This window comes from Mustela lutreola, chromosome 13 (assembly GCF_030435805.1).
Source record: "Mustela lutreola isolate mMusLut2 chromosome 13, mMusLut2.pri, whole genome shotgun sequence".
Lineage (NCBI taxonomy): Eukaryota > Metazoa > Chordata > Mammalia > Carnivora > Mustelidae > Mustela > Mustela lutreola.
This window is the reverse complement of record NC_081302.1, coordinates 63,492,851-63,516,664: the sequence shown is the minus strand read 5'-3', so window position 1 is coordinate 63,516,664 and position 23,814 is coordinate 63,492,851. Positions and strand designations below refer to the sequence as shown.

Below are 23,814 nucleotides of genomic sequence, written 5' to 3'. Positions count from 1 at the left end.
GGACCCTGGAGAATCCAATCATCTCCATATTTTAGAGTTAGCTGGTTGGCAACCTTAATTCCACCTGCAGTCTTAGTGCCCTTTGCCACGGAACCTAACAGCCACAATTTCCAGGGAGAAGGATGTGCCCATCGCTGCAAGGGGCTACTCACTCCTCCGCCCTCCTCACTTGGGCCCAAGGTCCCCCAGCTAGTAAGGGGAGTGCTGAGCCAGAGAAACTGATCACGTAAACTGGAGGCAAAACTCTTGTTGCTGGGAGACACTTTCCCTCAATAACATTGGCATTGATCTAGGGCGCTTTGGAGCTACAGTTTTAAAACGCGCCCTTAGTAGGCCCGGCTACTCCGATAATAGCGCCTCCCGCCCAGCCCGAGAACCTTCCTTTACCAGCAACCCGAAAGACGACCTGCCGGCCCGCCCCGCGGAAACGCGCTCGACCGGGGACGCCGGGGTCGGCTCCGGTCGCCGGGGAAGCCGGTAAGCGATCCCGCCGTCTGGCAGGGAGCCTCTGGAGGAGGGAACGCGTCCGGCGGTGGGAACCAAGGGCCCGGGAAGCGGGCGGCGCCCTCGCGAAGTGGGGGCGAGCGGGAGACCCGCTCTCGGCGTTGTCGGATCCCCGCCCCAGCTCCGCCCCCGGCCTGGGCCGGCAGCTCGCCCGGGGGTCCCCCGCCGCTTCCCGTGCTCCTGGCGCCCGCCGCGGCTCGGGCGCTGGAGGAGGAGGGGACGCGGCGCGGCAGGATTGGGGCTTGGCTGGCCCCCCGCATGGTGCGGGCTCCTCCGGATGGTGCGGGGTGCCCGCGTGCAAACCCGAGAAGCTCGCGCGCCCGGGTGTCTCACCCGCGATCCCACTTCTGGCTATTTCCAAACCATTTTACTAGTATTTGGGAGGAGCATGCAAAGGGACTTCGTCACAGTGTATACAGGTCTCTTACTGATCTTACGGGTGGCAGATGGAGTAGCGGGTAGATGGGGTGACTCAGTGGGTTAAAGCCTCTCCCAGAGTCCTGGGATCAAGCCCCGCGTCGGGCTCTCTGCTCAGCGGGGAGCCTGCCTCCCCCCTCTTCTCTTTGCCTGCCTCTCTGCCTACTTGTGATCTCTGTCAGATAAGTAAATAAAATCTTAAAAAAGAAAGAGCCAAAGAAATACTGGTTTTCAGCTAAGAAAATCAATGGTGGTTCTTGCTTATCGGTTACATCTTTGACATAGAATGAAGACCCTGAAGAATAAAAGAAACAAATATGGGGAAACGTGGCCTCCTTGTTACCTTTTTTTTTTTTTGAAGGATCTTATTTGTTTATTTGAGAGAGAGATTGAGAGCAGGAGCAGGGAGCCCAACCCAGGACTGGATCCCAGGACCCTGTGATCATGACCTGAGCTAAGGGCGAACACTTAACCAATGAGCCATCCAGGAACCCTCAGCCTGCTTGTTAAATCGGGTAATACCAAGGGCCAGTTAGAATAGGAGCAACTTTTTTCTTTCAGATCCCTAAATACACTGAAAGACCAGACTGTCCTTGAAAAGAATTGTTTTTGAACACAGTGCCTCTAATTTGGTTAATATGGAGCAATTAATTTTAAAGTTGCCGGGTGATTCTATGACACACATGAATACAAATGACATTTTACAGGTCGCTGTAGTGTTTGTTTTAGTTGTGATTTTTGCTCTGCCTGCTGTGTTCTCTGTGCCTCATAATTCTTTGTGGTGTGATTAAAGCAAACAAAAAAACAAAAAACAAACAAAAAAACACTACAAATAGGCTTTCTGAAAATTAATTCATTCTGGTGGCTTTCTTTTTTCTTAATGCACCAAGTTGCTAAGGAAAAAAATGCATCATGTTGCTAAGGTTTTAATAATAATAATGGCTGCCATTTATCCATGGCCTCCCCTGTACCAGGCAAAGTGTTGCGTACTTTATATTCAATCTCCTTTACCTATGATCCGATCCAGCTAACTGCTTCATCTGGGAAATACAGAAAGGGAGACTGAAGTTCAAAGACTCTGCTTATGTCTTCTTAATCCCAGCGCCTCTAGCTCAGCGTGTCCTAAAAGGAACACATCTCCCTTCACCATGCTGTTCCCCAGCCCTGCCACACTCCCACTGCCAGAAGAAGGAAACACACACACACATACACACAGAACCATTGTGCTTTTCCTTTTTTTCAGGGAATGGTATCATCGTTCACCCAGTTTACACTGGAACCCTGGGAGGTCTGCTTTGTCCCTTTCTCCCTGCTTATCCCCCATAAATTTGTCACCAAAAATCTTACGAGTTCTTTCTACATATTTTCTTCTCATTCTTCTCTTCGTTCCCATTGCCACCACCCCATTCCACTCCATCATCATTTTCCTGCCTTTTCTGTTGTCGGAGTCGCTCTCCAGCGCTCCTGTCCCATCCCGTGTGCAGTCCATTCACTCTATGGCTAGAGTAAGTTATTTTTTTCTAATATGCTCTCTTGGCTAAAATCCTTCAGAGATAGCACATTAATTACCCCAAGGATAAAATCCGGCAACCTTGAGCTTGGCTTGCAGTGGCCTTCAGATAAGACCCTGTCTGCCTCACCAGCCTGTGACAGTCCTCTTTCAATTCCTTGAACTGAACACAACCTCTTTGGCTCTTTTTTTTTTTTTTAAATAAGATTTTATTTATTTATTTGACAGAGAGAGATCACAAGTAGGCAGAGAGGCAAGCAAAGGGAGAGGGGGAATCAAGCTCCCCGCTGAGCAGAGAGCCCGATGTGGGGCTCAATGTGGGGCTCCATCCTAGTACCCTAAGATCATGACCTGAGCTGAAGGCAGAGGCTTAACCCAATGAGCCACCCAGGTGCCCCCTCTTTGGCTCTTAAATATGCCAGTCCCTCTGCCTACATCGCTTCCCTCCCCCCCGCCCCCTGTTGCCAAGCCAACTTCCAGTCATCCTTCAGGCTTCAGTAAAGTATCATTTTCCTGACTCGTCTGGATAATTCTGCCATGCGCCAGCCTAACTCTGTGAGACTTATCACCCTACATTTGTTGAGGTCTGAGGTCCCGCCTGCTTTGGGGCATGCGTGATAGCAGGGACTATGAGAGGTCAAAGTCCGCTGCTGTAGCATCAACGTATACAAACCACACTTATATCTAGCAATTTTGATAAATGTAGTACAGTCTGTAAATGTATTTTTTATTCAGGATTATAAAACCTGTCACGGGTGTCCAGGGTCTACCTGTTTAGCCAATAAAGGAATAAACTGCTGTTGTCCTACCATGGTCATTTTGAGCTACTTTGACTTCATTCTGCCTTTTGAAATATATTTAATTTTCAACGTTTCCGTTTTTGAATACAGGTCGAGAGAGGTTGTGGTGACCGTGTCAGTGAAGCCGGGCTGTGTGGGTTCCCAGCATGGATGGCTATGTGGTCCTGAGAGTGATCGGAGAGGGCTCCTTCGGCAGAGCCCTTTTGGTTCAGCAAGAAAGCAGTAATCAGCTGTTTGCCATGAAGGAAATAAGGCTTCCCAAGGTCACTGCTGAAGCCATTAGCTCATGTTAAAAATGTAGATGCAGGGCGCCTGGGTGGCTCAGTGGGTTAAGCCGCTGCCTTCGGCTCGGGTCGTGATCTCAGGGTCCTGGGATCGAGTCCCGCATCGGGCTCTCTGCTCAGCAGGGAGCCTGCTTCCCTTCCTCCCTCTCTGCCTTCCTCCCTCTCTGCCTTCCTCTCTCTCTGCCTGCCTCTCCATCTGCTTGTGATTTCTCTCTGTCAAATAAATAAATAAAATCTTTAAAAAAAAAAAAAAATGTAGATGCAGTTTGCCCTGGAAAATTAGTTCTTGAGATTTAACATGGAATTGCTCTTTCGTGCAAGAGATGTAATGGGTTTATTCATTAGCTTTACAAGGTCTTGATGTATTTTATATGGATTTTAGGTAATTTTTGTAATTAACAAAGAGGGAGAAAAAATAATCTAGGTGGCGATTGCTGTTTATCTCAATGAATAATTTCCAATTTTGCATACCTAAGAGGGAAAGAAGCTTTGCGGGAAGCAGCTCAGTGCCCTATTAATGAAAACAGAGCATAAAAAATACAATGAAGAGCAAAAACCTAACATGCTAACCTTTGATATCAGAGAAGCTATTTTGTGGATCAGTTTTGGGTTTTATTTCCCTGGAAGGTGAGGAAGGTGCTACCTGGTCCATGTTTATCATAGTTGTTGCAGGAAAGAATCTGTGCCATTGAGGTTGTTTAATAACGTCTTGATCAATTTTCTAAAAATAGATTTTAATACAATTCTCAGAATTCTAAGCATTTATTTCCCCACTATGTTCTTGACCTCTTTCCGTGATTCTCGAGTGGACTTCAAAGTCATCTGGAGGTTAAAACACAGATTGCTGGGCCCCAACCCTGGGTATCTGGTTGAGGAGGTGCAGATGGGCTGATGAATTTGCTTTTTTTTTCTTTAAGAGATTTGTTTATTTTGAAGAGAGAGTGAGAAAGAGAATCTCAAGCAGCCTCCCTGCTGAGCATAGAGGCCAACAGGGGACTCCATCTCATGACCCTGAGATCCTGACTTGAGCTGAAATCAGGAGTTGGAGGCTTAACATACTGAGCCACCCAGGCGCCCCTTTTTAAAATATCTTTTTGTAATTTTTTTTTTTTTTTTCTCCCAATAGCAGTTTCTTAATTGAAAGACAAGCCATTCAGGATTTTGTCCTCAGAGTGTAAGTTAGGGATAAGCAGTTTTGGAAACCAGCTTTGTAAATTACCTTCTTCCATGCTTACTGCACTAACACATCAGTCTTTCTCATCTGGGCCAGTGGGCTGCAAACATGATACAGACAGTAAGACCTGAGAGCCCCAGTTCTTAAGGATATGCTGTGGTTAATGGCATGCCCATTCTCCACATCAGTTACGATGAGACTGATGTGAAAACTGGTTTACATTCTATACGTGGAAGGATATAAGGGTCAATTTTAGCATGTAAAATATAGCCACAGTTCACTACTTTTTCTCATAGAGTTTGATAAACATAAGTTGGGTCACAGCGTGTTGCTTCAAAACTTCCTCTGGCATTGACGTATACAAACCACACTTGACCCTTGAACAACACAGATGTGAGCTGCATGGGGCCACTTATATGTAGATTTTTTGGATAAATGCCATCCAGTGCTGTAAATATATTTTCTCTTCCTTGTGATTTTCTTGGTAACACTTTCTTTTCTCTAGCTTACTTTATTGTGAGAATATAGCATATAATACATGTAATATACAACATGTGTGTCAATTGACTATGTAATTGACAAGGCTATTAATGGTTACGTTTTTGGGGAGTCAAAAGTCACAGGTGGATTTTTGACTGCACTGGGGGGCGGATCACTGCCCCCAGCTCCCATGTGGTTCAAGGGTCAACCGTATTGTTGTAAAGCTATCCATTTTAAAATGAAGTATTCCATTTATGCTATTTAAAATCTTCTTCTAGTCTCTCTCTGGTACACAGAATTCTAGGAAGGAGGCTGTTCTGTTAGCCAAAATGAAGCACCCCAATATTGTTGCCTTTCAAGAATCATTTGAAGGTAAATATGAATTCCCCCAAAAACGCATTGTGGAATTTGATTTATGGCCTCCAGGCTTTCCTCAGGAGTCTTCTGTTTGTTCTAGCTGAGGGACACCTGTATATTGTGATGGAATTTTGCGACGGAGGGGACCTAATGCAGAAGATAAAGCATCAGAAAGGAAAGTTGTTTCCTGAAGATATGGTAAGAGAGGGGCTTCCACGATTTCTCTCAAGATTTAGAAGCAACTTTCCTCCCAAAATGGGTATAAGTTCACATGAAAGCATTATACATGTGATTACTTGATACACTTGTTAGAAGCAACTCGCTTCCCTATTGCTGCTCCTGTTTGTGTGTGGGAGGTGGCTGCCAGAGATATTTCCAGCAAGTTCAATAGATATGTTTATAAAATATCAAGGAATAAAACTTCTGTGTGTAGAAAAGTTTCAAAATTGTATTGCTCCTATTTTGTCCTGTATATTTCAAATCTTGAATTTTGTGGTACTGACATTGTAGAAGACAGATAGAGTTATTTGGCATTACTAGATCATCAGAAGAACGAAGCCCAAATTCCTGGGTCATGGGAATACCTATTCATGGGAAGACCTATTCTCATACTTTTTCCTTTTACAATTTAGCATTTTCCTTTATGTCTAGGATTTTTTGCCTTTTTAAAGGAAAATTGTGTATTAAATATTATTAGAATGAATTGACTAAGGAAAATAATTAAATAAACACCATGAATGGGACTTTGTCTGGTTTAGGGTATAACATGTTATGAAATTGGTATAAATATTTTTATGTAGCGGTTGTGTTGTTAAAAATATGGATTCCAGGGGCGCCTGGGTGGCTCAGTGAGTTAAGCCGCTGCCTTCGGCTCGGGTCATGATCCCAGGGTCCTGGGATCGAGTCCTGCATCGGGCTCTCTGCTCAGCGGGGAGCCTGCTTCCCTCTCTCTCTGCCTGCCTCTCCATCTACTTGTGATTTCTCTATGTCAAATAAATAAATAAATAAATAAATCTTTAAAAAAAAAAAATATGGATTCCAGAGAAGGAGGTCAACCTTGGCTTCAAATGAATGAATCCCCATAGCAAAAAAGAAAAAAAAATCGGTTTGACATTTAATTATAGGCTTAGAAATTCTGAATACTACTGACTCAGGATTTGTAAGAAGAAAATGCTGACTCACAGGATGGTTGACAACATAATGAAATCTTTTAATGTTAATAAATGAACACTCTGAAAAGGCAAATGAAAATCTTATGTAATGATTACAAAAAGTTGTAGCATACTCATTCCTTAGTGGTGAATTACCTTTATATATATATTTAAGAAATACTTTTATTTGGTTGAATTCAAGAAAACCATAGTGGGAGTTTTATTGAACTAAATTGCTGTTTAGATCATACATAACATGATGGAACATGGGATTCACAGTTTTTCTGAATTCTCCCAGGCAATGTTGAATCTTAGTTGAACTATGTAATTTTTAGGGTTCTGTATTTATATTACAGAAAATCCAGGTCAGCTAAGGCCTGGAGATGATTCTTTGGGATTTGGGGTTGACACAAACCAGTTACTGCATGCCTTTTCCTTACAGATACTTAATTGGTTCACACAAATGTGCCTTGGAGTAAATCACATTCACAAGAAACGTGTGTTACACAGAGATATCAAGTCCAAGGTAAGTGAAATACCTTTTGGGGCCTCAACACGAAAACAGAAACAAAGACTATTTCACTCAGTCTTTTTTCTGTGTTCTTCTGTTTCCTTTTGGGACATTTTTATTTAGCCTAGAAGTCTTTGTCAACCTAATATTTATACGAGCCAAGGAAGGTACTACCTGAGAAAGATCATTTAATCTCTTTACTAGTGTATGTTAATAGGTTCCTAGCTCTCTTAGCGATTGCTAAGACTATCTTTCTCAGATGAAAAATGGTCAGGACCTGCGCCATGGAGTCCCCCGATACGTTCCCAGGCGCTCCATCAGGCTCTGCTGATACGAGATTTTATTTATTTATTTGAAAGAGAGAGAGAGAACACACACACACACACACACACACACACACACACAAGAGCAGATGGAGGTATAGAGGGAGAAGCAGACTCCTCACTGAGCAGGGAGGCCCAGTACAGGCCTTGATCCCAGGACTCTGGGATCATGACCTGAGCTGAAGGCAGATGCTTAACCGACTGAGCCATCCAGGCTCCTGTCTACCGATAAAATCTTAAGCTCGCTTGTTTGCTTCCTAAGCAGTGATCCTGAATTCCCAAGCAGGGTAACGTGTATCTGTCAGAAGGGTATCTTATTTCGTGTTCCACTCCAGAACTCAGCTGTCAGCATCTCTGCCCTTAATCTCCATCACCAGCAGGTTTTGATAGACAGCTTCTCTGAGATCTCTGCCTTGCGGGTGAATGATGCAAGACATAATCTCAGCTCTTCTTTTTTAATGCAGAACATCTTCCTCACCCAAAATGGAAAAGTAAAACTGGGAGATTTTGGATCTGCCCGTCTTCTCTCCAAGTATGTATATCTGTTTTCTAGTAGTGACAGCAATCAAAATATCCCTTATTCAGGAATGCGCTGTAATCGTGCTTTGCCTTCTTATGGTTTTAGTCCTATGGCATTTGCTTGTACATATGTGGGAACACCCTATTACGTGCCCCCAGAAATTTGGGAGAACATGCCTTACAACAATAAAAGGTAAGTAATGTTCTTGCTTGATACATTAAGTCCTGAGCTTGACCACTTGGTGACAGGCATTGTAACCGACAAGGGAAGTTTGGTTTTTGAAAAATATATTTGAAAGCAATGTAGAATCTAAATGCCCAGGCTTCTAGATGAAGGTCACAGTTTTCCAACTGTTTTAATCAGAGCTGAAAGGAGCCAAATGTGAATGTTGAAGGAAAGGCTAGTCATTTCTAAGGAACAGTATGAATGACATAATAGAATGAATGACATGACTGCTTTTCACACTCTACTGCTCTCACTTTTAAAAGTCCCAAAGCTCAGGTTGCAGCTCTACCAGTTACATCAGAATGTCAGGGGGTGGGAAGTGTACATCGGTAATTTTCCAGCATCACCAAATGATTCCAGTGTGTGGCAAAATTTGGGAACTACTGGATTATTTCAGTGAGTTCATATTGGCAGGACTGGATAATAAGTACTTGACTGATAGGTTAATTAATTAAAAGAAGATAGTCTTGGGGCGCCTGGCTGGCTCAGTGGGTTAAAGCCTCTGCCTTCGGCTCAGGTCATGATCCTAGGGTCCTGGGATCGAGCCCCATATCGGACTCTCTGCTTGGCAGGGAGCCTGCTTCCTCCCCCCTCTCTCTCTGCCTGCCTCTCTGCCTACTTGTGATCTCTGTCTGTCAAATAAATAAATAAAATCTTTAAAAAAATAAAATAAAATAAAAAAGAAGATAGTCTTAAGACCTTATGGTTTAAGATAGAATATTTTTCTGAATATAAGTCATGACCTGCCCACTGATGGAATGGGTGAACAGAGGAATATCGGAAATAGATATACAAGAAAGGATATGGCCATCACCTTCTTTTTCACTGTTGTTAATAACATTTTGATGTTTTTTCCATCCATTCACTTCCCCCTGCCAAACCTAGTTTATGTATTCTATATACAACTTAGTATCCTCCTTTTTTTATTTTATTATATCATATTCATATCACCACATATTTAAGCTCTTTACAAATATTGTTGTTGGTCTAATGATAATTTTCAGTATCATAATCAGTGTCATGATTAATAGACCTGTTGTGAGTAAACAGATCATTATTTTGTAACACATTCTTGGCATGAATTCCTTGAAGTAGAAAACCTACAGGCTCTTGTTACCTTCTGTCGCGTCAATTTCTGTAAAGAACATGGTAATCCATACTGAACAGTTTCTTTTAAGAGTAAAACTGAGTGCACAGCAGCTATGAAGAAACCTACTGGGCCAATTGGGGAGATTTGATTTTGGACAAATATTTGGTGATATGATTGAATTAAGGTTATATTTCTTGGATGTGACAATGGTATTGTGTTTGTGAGGGAGAGTACATGCTGACATGTTTGGGGATGAAGTCTTTGGTGTCTGCAGTCTTTTTTTCAAGAGGTTCAGATATATGTGGAACTAGGTGGTGAGAAGGATGGAGGAAATGGGATGCTTAGAATGAAGAAGGGTGGGCGTATGGGGCAACTACAGACCTCTTCTGATGTATGAAGAACTGTTTGGGGGAAGAATGAGTAGTCTTATTCTCTTGGTTTTGGAATGTAGAGCTAACACAGGGTGATGAGGGTTTCCAGAAGACACATTTTGGCTTATGATAAAGAAGACCACTCTCCCTAGAGCCATCCAACAGGCTGTGCCCAAGGTAAAGAGCGATTTATCAGGAGGTGTGGCCAAAAGGCCTGGGGTTGCGCACAGATGGTCTGGGTAGAAGCTATACTGCATGACTTCTAACCCTCCTTCCAACTATGCCAGTCTGAGTCTACAAATACTCCTTCCTGTACCGAATGCTACTGCAATGATGTCTGAACAGCCTTGATTTGGAGGGTAGGGGCTCGGGAGCAGAGAGTTTTACTGCGAACATTACTGTGAGTAAGTATCTAAGTATTAGACCAAACTTACCATGTATTGTATTTTAATAACTAGGAATTACTTGTGATATTTATTCTTTTTGAAGATAATTTTTCATTTTTATTTTCTTTTGTATTTCATATAATCATGCATAACCCATTTGTCATTCCATTGCTTCTTTATGCTTCCAGTGACATCTGGTCCTTGGGATGCATTCTCTATGAGCTCTGTACCCTTAAGCATCCAGTAAGTATGGTGTGTAAATTGGAAAAGGCAGCCTCTTGTCATACCTGGCTAAGTCCTTAGTAATGTGCCAGGTTCCACTTGGCCGTGTACTTCCCTTGGGCTCTGTAGGAGTGCTGACAGCATTGACTCCATCTTTGGCCTGCCATGTTGGCCCACAAGTGGTACCACAAGGGATAACTCCCTTGTGACCTCACCACCATGCCCCTCGCTCCAGGGAAGCTGGGGGTTAAGGTCCAGATAGTTGCCCTATAGAGAACAGGGCAGAGAATAGCTGTGTAGTGACCTGCATTCCCCTGTCCACCTTGCCCCCGTGCCCATTGCCCCGTTGGTAATTACCCTGCATAAAGCTCTGGGTAAACAACATGGAGTGGCTTGCTTTGTGTTTCAGTATTAAAATGCCTTCTTGGTCTGGATGATCCATGACTGACCCTCCTCTACTTTCTGACAGGTGAATTCATACCTCTTTCCTTGGGTATCACCTTTGCCTGGAGTCCCTGTGGTAGCTTATACTAATAGGAAATTTTCATTATTTAGTTTCTGTAGTTTTGTATTTAGCTTGCCTGCCTGCCTTCCATTTTTCTTTCCGTCCCCTGCTCCACCCGTCCTTTCTTTTTTTCACTATTCTGAATTTTTTTATGTTGGTAAAATACAATCTATATCATGATATTAGCCTTTTTAACCGTTTTGTGTGGCATTGATTACTTTGCAGTATTTTGTAATCATCTCTGGTACCTATTTGCCAAACTTGCCCAGCCCATGCTCCTAAACAGAAATTCTGTACCCATTAAATGATAACTTCCCATCCCCACCCCTCCCCACCAGCCCCTGGTAACCTCTAATCCACCTTCTGTCTCCAAGAACGTGTGTATTCTAGATATTTCCAATAAGTGGAATTACACAGTACTTTTCCCTTTGTGTCTGGCTTATTTCATGTAGCATAATGTTGTAACATGGGTCACAATTTCATTCCTTTCTGTGATTGAGTGATGTTCCATTATGTATGTTTATATCTTATTTTGTTTATCCATTCATCTGTTGCTGGACATATGGGTTATTTTCTCCTTTGGCTATTGTGAAAAAATTATCTTTATATTTATTTGTTCAAGATATTTTAAAACACAATTTAACAAAAAAGAGGCTAAATAACTTGGCCAGCTTGTTTAGCAGTTACTATTACACAGAACTAACAATCATAGCACTCGTCCCTGTTAAGTCTTGGCTTTTCATAGAAATAAATGCTGTCCTTTGGGCACAGATTGAAACTTAGCTCTAACCAAGCATTTTTTCATTTTTTATATTTTAAGATTTAATTGAAATACGGTTGACATAGAGTGTCATGTTACTTTCAGGTGCACAACATAGTGATCCAGCACTTGTAAATACATTACAGTATTGCTCACCGTACCCATACTCACCATCTGTCACCATACGAAGTGACTATGATATTATTGGCTGTGTTGCCTGTGCTCTACTTTTCATCCCCCAAACTTAATTATTTTATACCTGAAGTCTGTGCCTCTTACTGCCCTCTGCCTATTTCACCCATCCCCACCCACCCCTGGCAAGCATCTTTACAGACGTGCCTGAGAGGTATGAGAGTGAATGATGGAGGAACAGCCTTCGCCACCACTAAGAAAGCCCCTCACACTGAAACCACGTGCTGTCTTCCTCCAGTGTGCGTGGTTTATATCGCCTGCTGCATCGTTAGAACAACTTGGGAGACTTTACAAAGTGGCGATACCTGGGCCCATACTATAGTAATTGAATGGAAACCCCTGAGGGTGTCCTGGACAGCAGTGTTTTATAGAACAGGTGATTCTAGGGGCGCCTGGGTGGCTCAGTTGGTGGAGGGCCTGACTCTTGGTTTCAGTGCAGGTCATGATCTAAGGATCATGAGACAGCCCTGCGTGGGGCTCCCAGCTCAGCTAGGGGTCTGCTGGAGGTTCTCTTCCTCTCCCCCTGCTCACATCTGCTCTGTCTCTCTGTCTCTCTCCCTCTCTCAAGCAAACAAACAAACAAACAAATAAATCTTTAAAGCAGGTGATTCTAATGTGCAGCCCAAGTGGAGAGCCATTGTTTTATATAAAAAGGATTATTTTTAAAATACCAGTATTTTATTTATGATTATATTCTTTATTCCCCTGATTCTGTCTTTTGTGTGTGTAGGTGTGAACTTTCATATACATGTTCTTATTCCTTCTAGCAAGAATAAGAATTAAGGAGTATGGTGCCCTGATATTTGACACACAATCTGTTTTCTCATCTGCTTTGAGGCAAAAGTAGTTCTCAAACCTTTAGGAAATGCAGAAACCTGGTATAGTGGTTCAGAAACTGGAGGCAGAGCAGATTTAGTCTCATTTTTCACTACCTGAGTTTTTCCCTTGTTATCTGTTGATTTTTTCTTTTTTCATATCTTCACTTGCATATTTTACTAATAGGTACATTTTCAAGGCAGAATGCCAACATGTTCTTACATTAAGTATTACCAAGATTAACTAACATCTAGTGTTAATTTCAAAGTTTATTCTACAGTGAAGATTTTTTTAAAATGTTATGCTGGCATGTCATTCTGATTCCCATTCTATTGCTTGTCAAATTCTAATAGCTCCTTTGATGATATGAAAGGTAAAAGGGATTTGGCAGTACACTTTTAAAGCTGGAATAGTCTGGAATGTGTATCACGAGGGGGCAGGCCTAGCAGGTTCTGGGGAGGAATGAACCTAAGGGATGTTACACTTATTATGTGCCTGTTGGGACCATTGACTTCTTAAGCTACATGTATGTGGGGCTTCTGGGTGGCTTAGTGGGTGAAGCCTCTGCCTTCGGCTTAGGCCATGATCTCAGGGTCCTGAGATCCAGCCCCACGTTGGGTTCCCTGCTCTGCAGGGGAGCGTACTTCTCCCTCTGCCTCTGTCCCTTCCCCTGCTCCTGTGCTCTGTGTCTTGCTCTGTCTCTCAAATAAAATCTTTTTTAAAAAGCTGCATGTATGTATTACCTTGATTTTAAACATATGTTAACAATGTGTATCTGCACACACATTGATTATGAGTGATAATGTACCCAAAGCTGGCAACAGTGCTCAGATTTTCCTCTAGATGGGCAGGTTTTGCCCTGTTTATGTTTACCTTCCCTCTGAACCCACCGTAAGATTTCAAATAGTACCTTAAGGATCCCTCTGGGAAGAAAAATGACCAGGCGACAGATACTTTTATAAAATTAAATTAGTTCATAAGGATTTCATTGAGCTGGCAATTTCTTCCACTCCTGCCTTGTCTCTGCTCTTACATTCAGTTGTACTTTTTAGTTTCAGGCAAACAGCTGGAAAAGTCTTATTCTCAAAATATGTCAGGGGTCCCTGAGCCCACTGCCATCTCAGTACTCCTGTGAACTCCAGCTTCTGATCAAGCAGATGTTTAAAAGGAATCCCTCACACCGCCCTTCTGCTACAACACTTCTCTCCAGCGGCTCTTTGGCTCGGCTTGTCCGCAAGTGCTTACCCCCAGAGGTACGGTGGGTTGACTGTGAGTGGTTTTCAAGTGTGGCCAAATGGTTTGTTCTCTTTTAACACAACATGTAGGACATGCTTGTAAAAATTCAAATAATGCAGAAGAGTATACAAAAAAGTAAAAACTTCCTTTCCTTCTTCCTCTCCCTTCCACAATACCGTTCCCTGAGAATCCTCATAGGGAGAGTTTGCATAACCTTTCTGGTCTTTTTCTAGACCTGTAGCAATATCTGTATATGTGTCTAAATTATAGACATTTTCTAAATGGCATTTTAGATGCCATAAATCATATATTTATGATTATGGGGAATATGTGGAGAATATGATTGTAGGGAATGATGTTGATAATTAAATGACATTATGGCAGTGTCTAAAGAAAAGTGTACCTCACATATTTAAAATTCTTTACTTGAAACTTTCAGATCATCACAGAATATGGCAATCAGATATTAGAAGAAACCAAAAATTCTAAGCATAGTACACCAAGGAAAAAAGGTAAGAATTTTAGAAAGCTTGCCTTTTGTTCCATTTTCTTTTAAAATATAGTTTAACAAAAAGAAAAAATATAATTTTTAAGTTACTGGAGACAATTTCAGAGATCTCCTGAAATTAAAATTTTTTTAATTGCTATTTCAGATGTAATTCTGTACTGACTTTTATGCTTTTAATTTTCCAGGGATCAAAAAGCCTAGTTTGGAGATTTTAATGATGTAAAGATTGTTCTTCATTTCATTATTAGTATCATGTTCTCTTCGGTCAGGTAGAAGGCTTCTGTGGCCTGGCCTAGGAATCTAACCATGAAAATACAGTGTTAATCTTATAGGAAATTATCCCCCAAGTATCCAAAGAACCATCTGGTAAACAAAATTTTAAAAAGCAGAGCCATGGGACACCTGGGTGGCTCAGTCAGTTAAGTGTCTTCCTTCAGCTCAGGTCATGGTCCCAGGGTCCTGGGATCAAGTCCCACATCAGGCTCCCTGCTCAGTGGGGAGCCTGCTTTTCCCTCTCCCTCAGCACTCCCCTACTAGCTGTGGGACCTTGGGCCCAAGAGTGGAGGGCGGAAGAGTGAGTAGCCCCTGCAGTGATGGGCACATCCTTCTCCCTGGAAATTGTGGATATTAGGTTCCATGGCAAAGGGCAGTTAAGACTGCAGATGGAGGGGCGCCTGGGTGGCTCAATGGGTTAAACCTCTGCCTTCGGCTCAGGTCATGATACCAGGGTCCTGGAATTGAGCCCCGCATTGGGCTCTCTGCTCAGCCGGGCCTGCTTCCCCCTCTCACTCTGCCTGCCTCTCTGCCTACTTGTGATCTCTGTCTGTCAAATAAATAAAATGAAATCTTTCTTATTTTATTTTATTTTATTTATTTGACAGAGAGATAATAAAATAAGTAAATAAATCAATAAAATTTTAAAAGATTTTATTTATTTGACAGAGAGAGATAATAAATAATAAATAAATAAAATATTTAATTTCTTTATTTGACAGACAGAAATCACAAGTAGGCAGAGAGGCAGGTAGAGAGAGAGGAGGAAGCAGTCTCCCTGCTGAGCAGAGAGCCTGATGTGGGGCTCGATCCCAGGATCCTGAGATCATGACCTGAGCCGAAGGCAGAGGTTTAACCCACTGAGCCACCCAGGTGCCCCACCTGACAGTTCAATTTTAAATGTTGTTTTTGTAGGAATGTATGTCCTTCTAGTAATGCAAACCCTTTAGTCTTGTAATTCACCCTTTCTCCATTCCTCAAGGGGTAGCCAGTTACCTTTGTTTCCACAGTTTGCTTTAGTGTTCATTTTACCTTAGGTGCTATTTTGTAGCTTTTTCCCCTTCCCAGGGTATTGGGAAATTTGTTTTAAAATGCTAAGCAACAACAACAATAAAAGTCAGTTTAGGAAAAGTTTCAAGATAGTTTGGCCAAGTGTAGTCTTACTATTCCTAAATAAAAGGAATAAATCAGTGGAGAAAGGCCACCTTGGGAGACCGTGTGTCCGGTGGCATCTCCACCCAGCCAGTAGGCAGTGCCACCAGGGTAGTGAACATTCCCCGTGATGGCTGCGGCTGTGTCTCATTCACTCCCAGTTGTAGCCTCAGCACCTTTCATTACAGATGTTCAGTAGCCATTTTTTACAATGTTGAATGAAAGAGGAACATGGGTGGCCAGGCTCTGTCAGGGCAAATCAACCCCTCTTTCCATAGTGATCGGAGGCCCAAGTTCTTGCTGACTGCCACCACCGCTGGTGCCTCAGGAGAGAACAAGCAGCTCCCTCCTTCTAAGGGATCCCTGTTCCACGGGCTCTCGTCACTGTTGGGGACAGCAGAGACTCCCTCGCTGTCCTGAGCTGGAGGTGATGGTGACTTCCCCGGGATGTGGAGGTTCTCACCTTCTAGAGCCTAAATGGGCTGGCAGAAGTGAATTGTGATGCCTTACCTTTCAGATGTTAGTTAGCATTAGGAATAAAACAGCAGAAACAGCCTCTGTTTAAATTACTGTGTGGTTGAAGCTTGGTATCACTGTTCAGGCTAAGGCTTTGGCTCATGGACTTCAACAACTTCATTTGTCTTCATTTGCCTTTCGGGCTTTCTGCAGATCACCTGAGAAGCTTAATCACGTGATCTTCTGTGTGTTTTCTCTTCCTACCTTCTCTCTTCTTTTTAAGCAGACCCCAGCAGAAGCAAGATAGCTTTGGAAGATGAGGCAGCCACGATGGTAAGAGCTTGAAAATTACGTTTATGAAACACACGTCTCCTGGGTACCATCCGGGGCTCTGAGATGTTGGTAAGACTGGGACCTGCTCCCTCCTGGCCAGCAGTTTTTCCGCCTTTGGCATGTGAGGTAATTGGTGGCTGTCGTCCATACTGTCAGCTGAGCCACTGGAGATCACCAAGCATTTGGTTCACGTGCCTCATTTTGTCGTTTTTAATTATTGATGACCAGTGGTGTCAATATAGACGTGAGAGAACTCTGTTCTGCTTTCAGTTATGAACATCTTATTTAAGCCTGGCTTTTAGTTTGTTTGTCATTGTGGTAAACCATACATAACACAGAACTTCCCATTCTAGCCATTTTTACGCATAGGATTTAGCAGACTTAATCACATTCACAGCATTGGGTAACCATCACCACTGTTTCTAGTACTTTCTGATTACCCTGTTATGGAAACTCTGCCCTTGTATAATAGCTCCCCATTCCTTCCCAACCTGCACTGCCACCCCAAGCTCCTGGTGACCTCCAGCCTACCTTCTGTCTCTGCTGTGTGCCCATTCCAGAGATTTCACAGGAGTGGAATCATGTGACAGGTGTCCTTTTGTGTCTGGCTTCTTTTGCTTAGCATAGGGTTTTTGTTTGTTTGCTTTTGTTTTGTTTTGCTCAGTTCTGATTTTGCTTGGCATCGTTTTTTTTTTTTTTTAAGATTTTATTTATTTATTTGACAGACAGAGATCACAAGTAGGCAGAGAGGCAGGCAGAGAGAGAGGAAGGGAAGCAGGCTCCCTGCTGAGCAGAGAGCCCGATGCGGGGCTTGATCCCAGGACCCTGGGATCGTGACCTGAGCCAAAGGCAGAGGCTTTAACCCACTGAGCCACCCAGGCGCCCCTTGGCATCGTATTTTTAAGGTTCATCCATGGATAGCCCGTTATCAGACTATTTTTATTCTTTTTTTGCCCAAAGAATACTTAGATCTGTATTTTGATCTTGACATTTTTTTGTTCAGGGACTTTTAGTGCCTTCCCATTATCTGGCAAACCAAGCTGACATTTTTCAGCCTGGCATTCAAGGTCCTGTTTGTCTTGCTTTGCCCTGGGCAGATGTGAGCTCTTTGACACGAGAGCTGCGGTAATGTCCTGAGGAGAACAGTGGATCCACTTCTCAGTGCTGCCAAACCCAACTTAGTAAATCATGCCCTACTCAGGATTTGTTTTTCTTTCTTTTAATTCCAAAAGAAATTCCAAATTTAATTCCAAAAAGAAAAAATGTTGTACTAACAACATATCATTCTATTTATGGAATGTACTAGAATTTAAACTTCTCAAATTTTTTTCGAATGGAGATTTGGCTGTAAATAAATAACAGCATCCCACCATTATGTTGCTACAAATTGAATAGATCCTGCCCCTGTACTTTTTTTTTTTAATTCTTGTGAGAATATCTTTTTTTTCCCCAGCTTTGTTGAGGCATAATTTATATGCAATAAAATTTACCCTTTAGTGTAGAGTCTGATGAATTTTGAAAACTTTTTAGTGTCATATAACCACCACCATAATCAAGATCTAGAAATCCCAAGCACCCCCCACCCCCAAGAAAGCTTCCTGAGGGCCCTTTGCAAACAATCCTGACTCCTGTCCCAGATGGTCACCACTGTCGTTTTAATACCATCTACAGTGGACACATGCATGTGTTCTTGCAAAATGAAAAGAGCAAAATGTAAGCAGAATGAAGAGAGAGCTGGAAAGGAAGTCAGAGAAGGGAAGAGCTGAGGTAGGAAGAAGGTCCCAGGCAAGACGGCAAGGTGTGATGGCATGAGGGCAGAGCCGAGTGGCGCCGAGCCAGGAGCCCTGTTTGAGGCCGCTGTGTGTAGAGCAGTGACTGTCACTGGGGATGGAACATCGGAATCCCCTCAGGGCTTTTAAAAACTGCTCATCACCACTACCCGCCAAGATTCTGACTTCTTTGTCTGTGGGGGAGCCCTTTGCCGGGTGGGGAGAGAAGTATGAGAACCATCAATAGAAATAAGAACAAAGTCCCAGCTATAGTCTACTGTTTATTTATTCATTCAACAAGTCATTGAGAACCCACATGCTGGAAACTGTTGAGGAATAGGAGATGTATTCTCAAAATATATGCAGATTTAGCAGCGTCTAGACAGTGTGTTACTCTATTTCATGAAATCAGGAGCTTAGATAATTTGGAAAAATACCAAATTAAGTGGGAACATTTTTTTAAAAAGATTTTATTTATTTATTTGACAGAGAGAAATCACAAGTAGATGGAGAGGCAGGCAGAGAGAGAGAGAGGGAAGCAGACTCCCCGCTGAGCAGAGAGCCCGACGCGGGACTCGATCCCAGGACCCTGAGATCATGACCCGAGCCAAAGGCAGCGGCCCAACCCACTGAGCCACCCAGGCGCCCCAAGTGGGAACATTTTAAAGATTTTATTTATTTAATTTGGGGGGGTTGGCAGAGGGAGAGGAGGATGAGGGAGAATCTCAAGCAGACTCCCTGCCAATTGTGGAGCCCTACATGGGGCTTGATCTCACAACCCTGAGATCATGGCCTGAGCCGAAATCAAGAGATCAAGATGTTCAACCCACTGAGCCACTCAGGTGAAGTGGGAACATTTTGACCATGTATAGCAACTTTATAAAATACCTCATTTTGATATTCCAGCATAAAAAGCCCAATACAGCAAACAATATTGAAATTTTTCATTACTCATTGCTTCTATAAAGCCTTCTCAAATACCTGTTGTTTTATATATCCTCTTTGTACTTGCAATGGTTGATATTAATGATTAGTAATATGGGGACCCGTGGGTGGCTCAGTCGGTTAAGTGTCTGACCTTTGATTTCAGCTCAGCTCATGATCTCAGAGTCGTGAGATCGAGCCTGGTGTCGTGCTCTGCATCAGCACAGAGCCTGCTTGGGACTCTGTCTCTCCCTTTCCCTCTGCCCCTCAGTCTCTCTTTAAAAGAAATATAATGATTAGAAATATAGATGACTTTAAATACATATATGTATGTATGTATATGGTTTTTAACTTACATATAAATATGTATGACATGTAACATATAGTAATGTATGGGATTCTGTGGTTATGTTTTTTAATTCATTAATCTTTATTTAAAATTAAGATAGCTGACTTTGCATACTTTACCTTGTTTGTAGCATTTCAAGCTTTTTAAATTTGTATTTTTAATCCCTTTTAAAGCTAGGAGAAGAACAAGATAGAAAGTATAGCCACACTGATTTAGAAAACATTAATAAAAATTCAGTTGAAAGTGCACTGGGGACATTAAATAAAGAGAAAGGTAAGTTATTCAAATTTTAATGTTATATAAATGAGGAACTGGGGAATATGGAAGAAATATTAATTTTCATCTTACTAGGTTATAGATATCATAAACATGGGAAGATTTTTGTTTGCTTATCCAGTGATTTATTTAATGGTACAGGAATCCTTTATTACTCTTAAAAAAGAAGAGAATAGCATTACTAATAAGAGCCTGTAGGAAAAGATAGTATTTGTTGTACTATCTGTCATAGAAACCATGTACAGAAATATACATCCTCCTGGGACTTCATTCTTATACATTGTGTAATATATAAATATATATGTATTTTTAAAAATTCACTTTTTAATGATTAGCTTTACCTTTTCATTTGGAGGTTTCTTTTTCTCATCACCTTTACTGCTTAGACTCAAAAAACATTGTGAGTAGATGTGAGTTTGGAAGAGAAAAGAAAGACTTCTTTCTCTGTAGTTGTTCGAGTATATGTATACATACAGATGATAAGTAATATGCTTAGCAATACTTTTTTTACATTTTAAAATCAGATAATAAATCAGTCCATCTGAGGAAACCCAGTTCACCAAGTCCTGTCAGGAGACAGTGGGAGAAAAATGTCCCCAACACAGCTCTCACAGCTCTGGAAACTGCAGCCATACTCTCCTCCAGCTTAGCAGCCGGGGATGAGAGAGGTTAGTAGTCAGATTGAATGCTGTTACTATCGAACATTTCTTTTCTTCTTCTTTAGGTGATTGATTGATTGATTGATTGATGAGAGAGCAGGTGTGAGTGGGGGGAGGGGCAGAGGGAGTGGGAGCCAGAGAGAGTCCTAAGCAGGCTCCACTCCCAGTGTGCAGCCTGACGTGGGGGGTTGATCCCACAGCCCTGAGATCATGACCTGAGCCGAAATCAAGGTTCTGATACTTAACCACGTTAGCCACCCAGGGACCCACTATAGAACATTTTCTAATGGTTGTTTAATGGGCCGGAGATTGTTCTTGTTGTTGTTTTTAATGTCACTCTGTAGAAGATATTAGGTGTTACGTATCAGAGCAGGGCCCATGTAGGTGAGTGAAATAGATTTGACTAGCAAGTCAGATATAATTACCTTTGCTTAAAATATGGTCTGGAAGATATATGCTGAGAATCTTTTTTACATGGCCCTAACTGCCACCTTTTCACAACTAGGTGGTTCTGTAATAAAGTACAGTGAAAATAACACCCGTAAGCAGTGGCTCAAAGAGACTCCAGAAACTCTGATGAACTTCCTGAAGAATGCGGATCTCAGCTTGGCCTTTCAAACATATACAATATATAGACCAGGTGACTCAAGCCTATCACGTACCTATGGAAATGCTTTGATTTTTAAAATATTTATTTATTTATTTGTTTAGTGAAGATTTTATTTGTTTACTTGAGAGAGAGTGAGAGAGTTCATGAGCAGGGGGGAGGGGCTGAGGGAGAGGGAGAAGCAGGCTTCCCACTGAGCAGAGAGCCTGATGTGGGGCTTGATCCCGGGACCCTGGGATCATGACTGGAGCCAAAGGCAGACGCTTAATGACTGAGCCCCCCCAGGCACCCTGATAATTCAATTACTAAGCCATCTTGCGAACTCAAGAGCTAAGACAAATTATGCCAAGTAGAGCGTGTAATGCTGTGGCAAGTCTTGACCCTATTTATTGTAACAGATTTAGTTGTCTTTGTTTATTTGGTCAGTATTTATTGAGTGCTAAATGTGCTGGGTTAAGACTTAAAAAAAAAAAAAAAAAAAAGAATAACACACAGTTCCTTCCCTGGGTGAGCCCTCAAGGAGAGAGTTTTAGAGTGTTATAGATGAATTTTTAGAGGTGTTTTCTGATAGAGCTGTGTGCAGGTGGTCATAGGAGCCCCGGCGGAAATGGGTGCATAGAAGGATGGTGTTGAGGAAGTTAACAGTTGTGAATTTTGTTGTAGCAATTGTAGGTCCTGGATTTTGTTTCTGGTCCCTGTTCGCTGTTCAAAACCTATGTCATAGCTCTAGTATGAAAGGGTTTTATAAAGATTTAGCTCACATTTTTATATTAGGTTATTGTGTGAGCAAAAATCTGAAAACAGTTGCCATCTAGAAAATTCTTTGAAAGCATGCATGCATGTGGTCTCCATTCCCTAATTTTTTATTCCCCAACATGGGGAAAAGTTGGGGGTGGAGAGCTCAGAGGAAAAACAACTGGAAGATGACGAGCCAAAGATAACTTTAATATTAGTTTCTTATATTTGAAGGTTTTAATTATTATTTTCTAGATTTTTCTTTTGAAGAAAGTACTGTTTTTAAATTTTATACCCATCCTGATGCTTCGTGGGCCTGTTTGATGCCAGAAGTCAGGCTGTGTAAAGGGGGAGGCACTACAAAAGAAATATAGCATTGTCCTCAGTGAGCCAGCAAGCTTTTGGATGATTTTAGTCCAACATTCACTAATTATGCAACTACTGTTAAAATTGGCATAATTTTCCTCTGAAGGTTCAGAAGAATTCTTGAAGGGCCCCCTGTCTGAAGATACCGAAGCATCAGACAGTGTGGATGGTGGTCACGATTCTGTCATTTTGGACCCAGAGAGATTGGAACCTGGACCGGATGCAGAGGACACGTATGTTGAGATATACGTACTTGGTGCTAGTCATTGTGTGTGAAAATGAGACCTTAATTTCAGGTTTAGCAGGAGCTGGTTATATTACTCAACATCACAAATGAATATTCATATCTCAATATTTTGTCTGGGATGAGTAATGTATTACGGTATTATTACAGAATTCTGGAGCCTAACTGTTCAGCTTGGACTTACTGTTTCTTATTTACTATATTGGGTTTTATTGGCAAATGTTATAAAACATGAAAGAAGTGCTCCTTTGGAAGAGCTAACAGTTTTTTTCCTCTGGTCAGTTGCTCAAAAATGTAAATATTTTGATGGTAGTGTTCTGCTTTGAGCCACCTAAAAATACTTACTGTGCCCCTGCTATGGAGGTTTAGTATCAAAATTGTTTCTTCACAGGGATTTTGAGGAGGATGATGACAGGCCTGACTGGGTGTCAGAACTGAAGCGGCGAGCTGGCTGGCAAGAAGCTTTGGATGGGTGACGCCCAAGGAAGTGCTCCGTAGTCACATCAAGTAGATGTTGAAAATGAGGAATTAATGTTTGGATAATATCAGCTCACAGGATTTTATAGTTTTCCTTGGACACAGAACGAAGAAGGGGAAACTGTGAATATTTAAAATTGTTCCTGATTAGTACCACAAGGCTTAAAAAACCTGTAACTCTCATGAGTTGTTGAACTGAAAGGAGAAGGTGTAGAAGAATGGCTCTGAACTTCAGGCTTTTAGTCAGAAAAGAAATCAGAGGCTGCTGCTTCCAGTTTGTGTGATTGTGGGAAATTATTATTATTATTATTATTATTATTATTTGATTGTCGGAAATTATTGAAGCTCTTTGAGCCCCAGTTTCCCTGACTCTAAAATGAGGTGATGATGCCTTCCTCACAAGGATGCTGACCAAAGACCTTGGCGGTGGCTCTTCATATTATTTCTGCACTGTTATGATTGGTGCTTAATTGCTGTGTAACTCTTTTTACATTTCTGAAAGGCTCGAGGATATAAAATAAATTTAATTGGAATATAAAAATGTGCAGTTTTCCAGTAAGACCTATTTCTGGGTGGTGGTCCATGATCTTCAATGATCTTCGCCAGTGACCCGCCATCCTTAAATACAGCCCCTGTCAGGATGCACAGAAGGGCCCAGGTCAGAACATCAGCCGTGGGAAGGTGGGGAGGGGCACTACAGATCCTGTCAGAAGTTGGTAGTCTTGTGCAGGAGAAAGAAATAAGCCAAAGGTGGAAGTACTGAAAACTAGAGAGTGCTGTGGAACTAATGGGATGCCAAGTTGTGTGGGTCACCCTGACACACATGTTCTGGGTCCTTTCGTTCCATACTGG

The 23,814-nt window shown here is 42.1% G+C and overlaps 1 protein-coding gene across 6 annotated transcripts; it reads left to right on the top strand.

The window, feature by feature from the left end:
- The first annotated feature begins 327 nt into the window (after positions 1-327).
- NEK3 (NIMA related kinase 3) lies at positions 328-23,503 on the top strand. Of its 6 annotated transcripts, none has more exons than XM_059144251.1 (16): positions 328-477; positions 3,322-3,494; positions 5,448-5,541; positions 5,627-5,724; positions 7,120-7,203; positions 7,976-8,043; positions 8,137-8,223; positions 10,292-10,346; positions 13,651-13,851; positions 14,274-14,346; positions 16,510-16,556; positions 19,772-19,871; positions 20,399-20,542; positions 21,039-21,173; positions 22,348-22,474; positions 22,877-23,503. In XM_059144251.1, exons 2-16 carry the CDS (start codon positions 3,378-3,380, stop codon positions 22,959-22,961), a joined length of 1,515 nt encoding a protein of 504 aa, XP_059000234.1. In that variant the 5' UTR covers positions 328-477; positions 3,322-3,377; the 3' UTR covers positions 22,962-23,503. The 6 variants fall into 6 exon arrangements, with proteins under 6 accessions (XP_059000234.1, XP_059000233.1, XP_059000235.1 ...); XM_059144250.1 differs by having other exon boundaries at positions 16,507-16,556; XM_059144252.1 differs by lacking the exon at positions 8,137-8,223 and having other exon boundaries at positions 16,507-16,556.
- Positions 23,504-23,814: the final 311 nt, after the last annotated feature.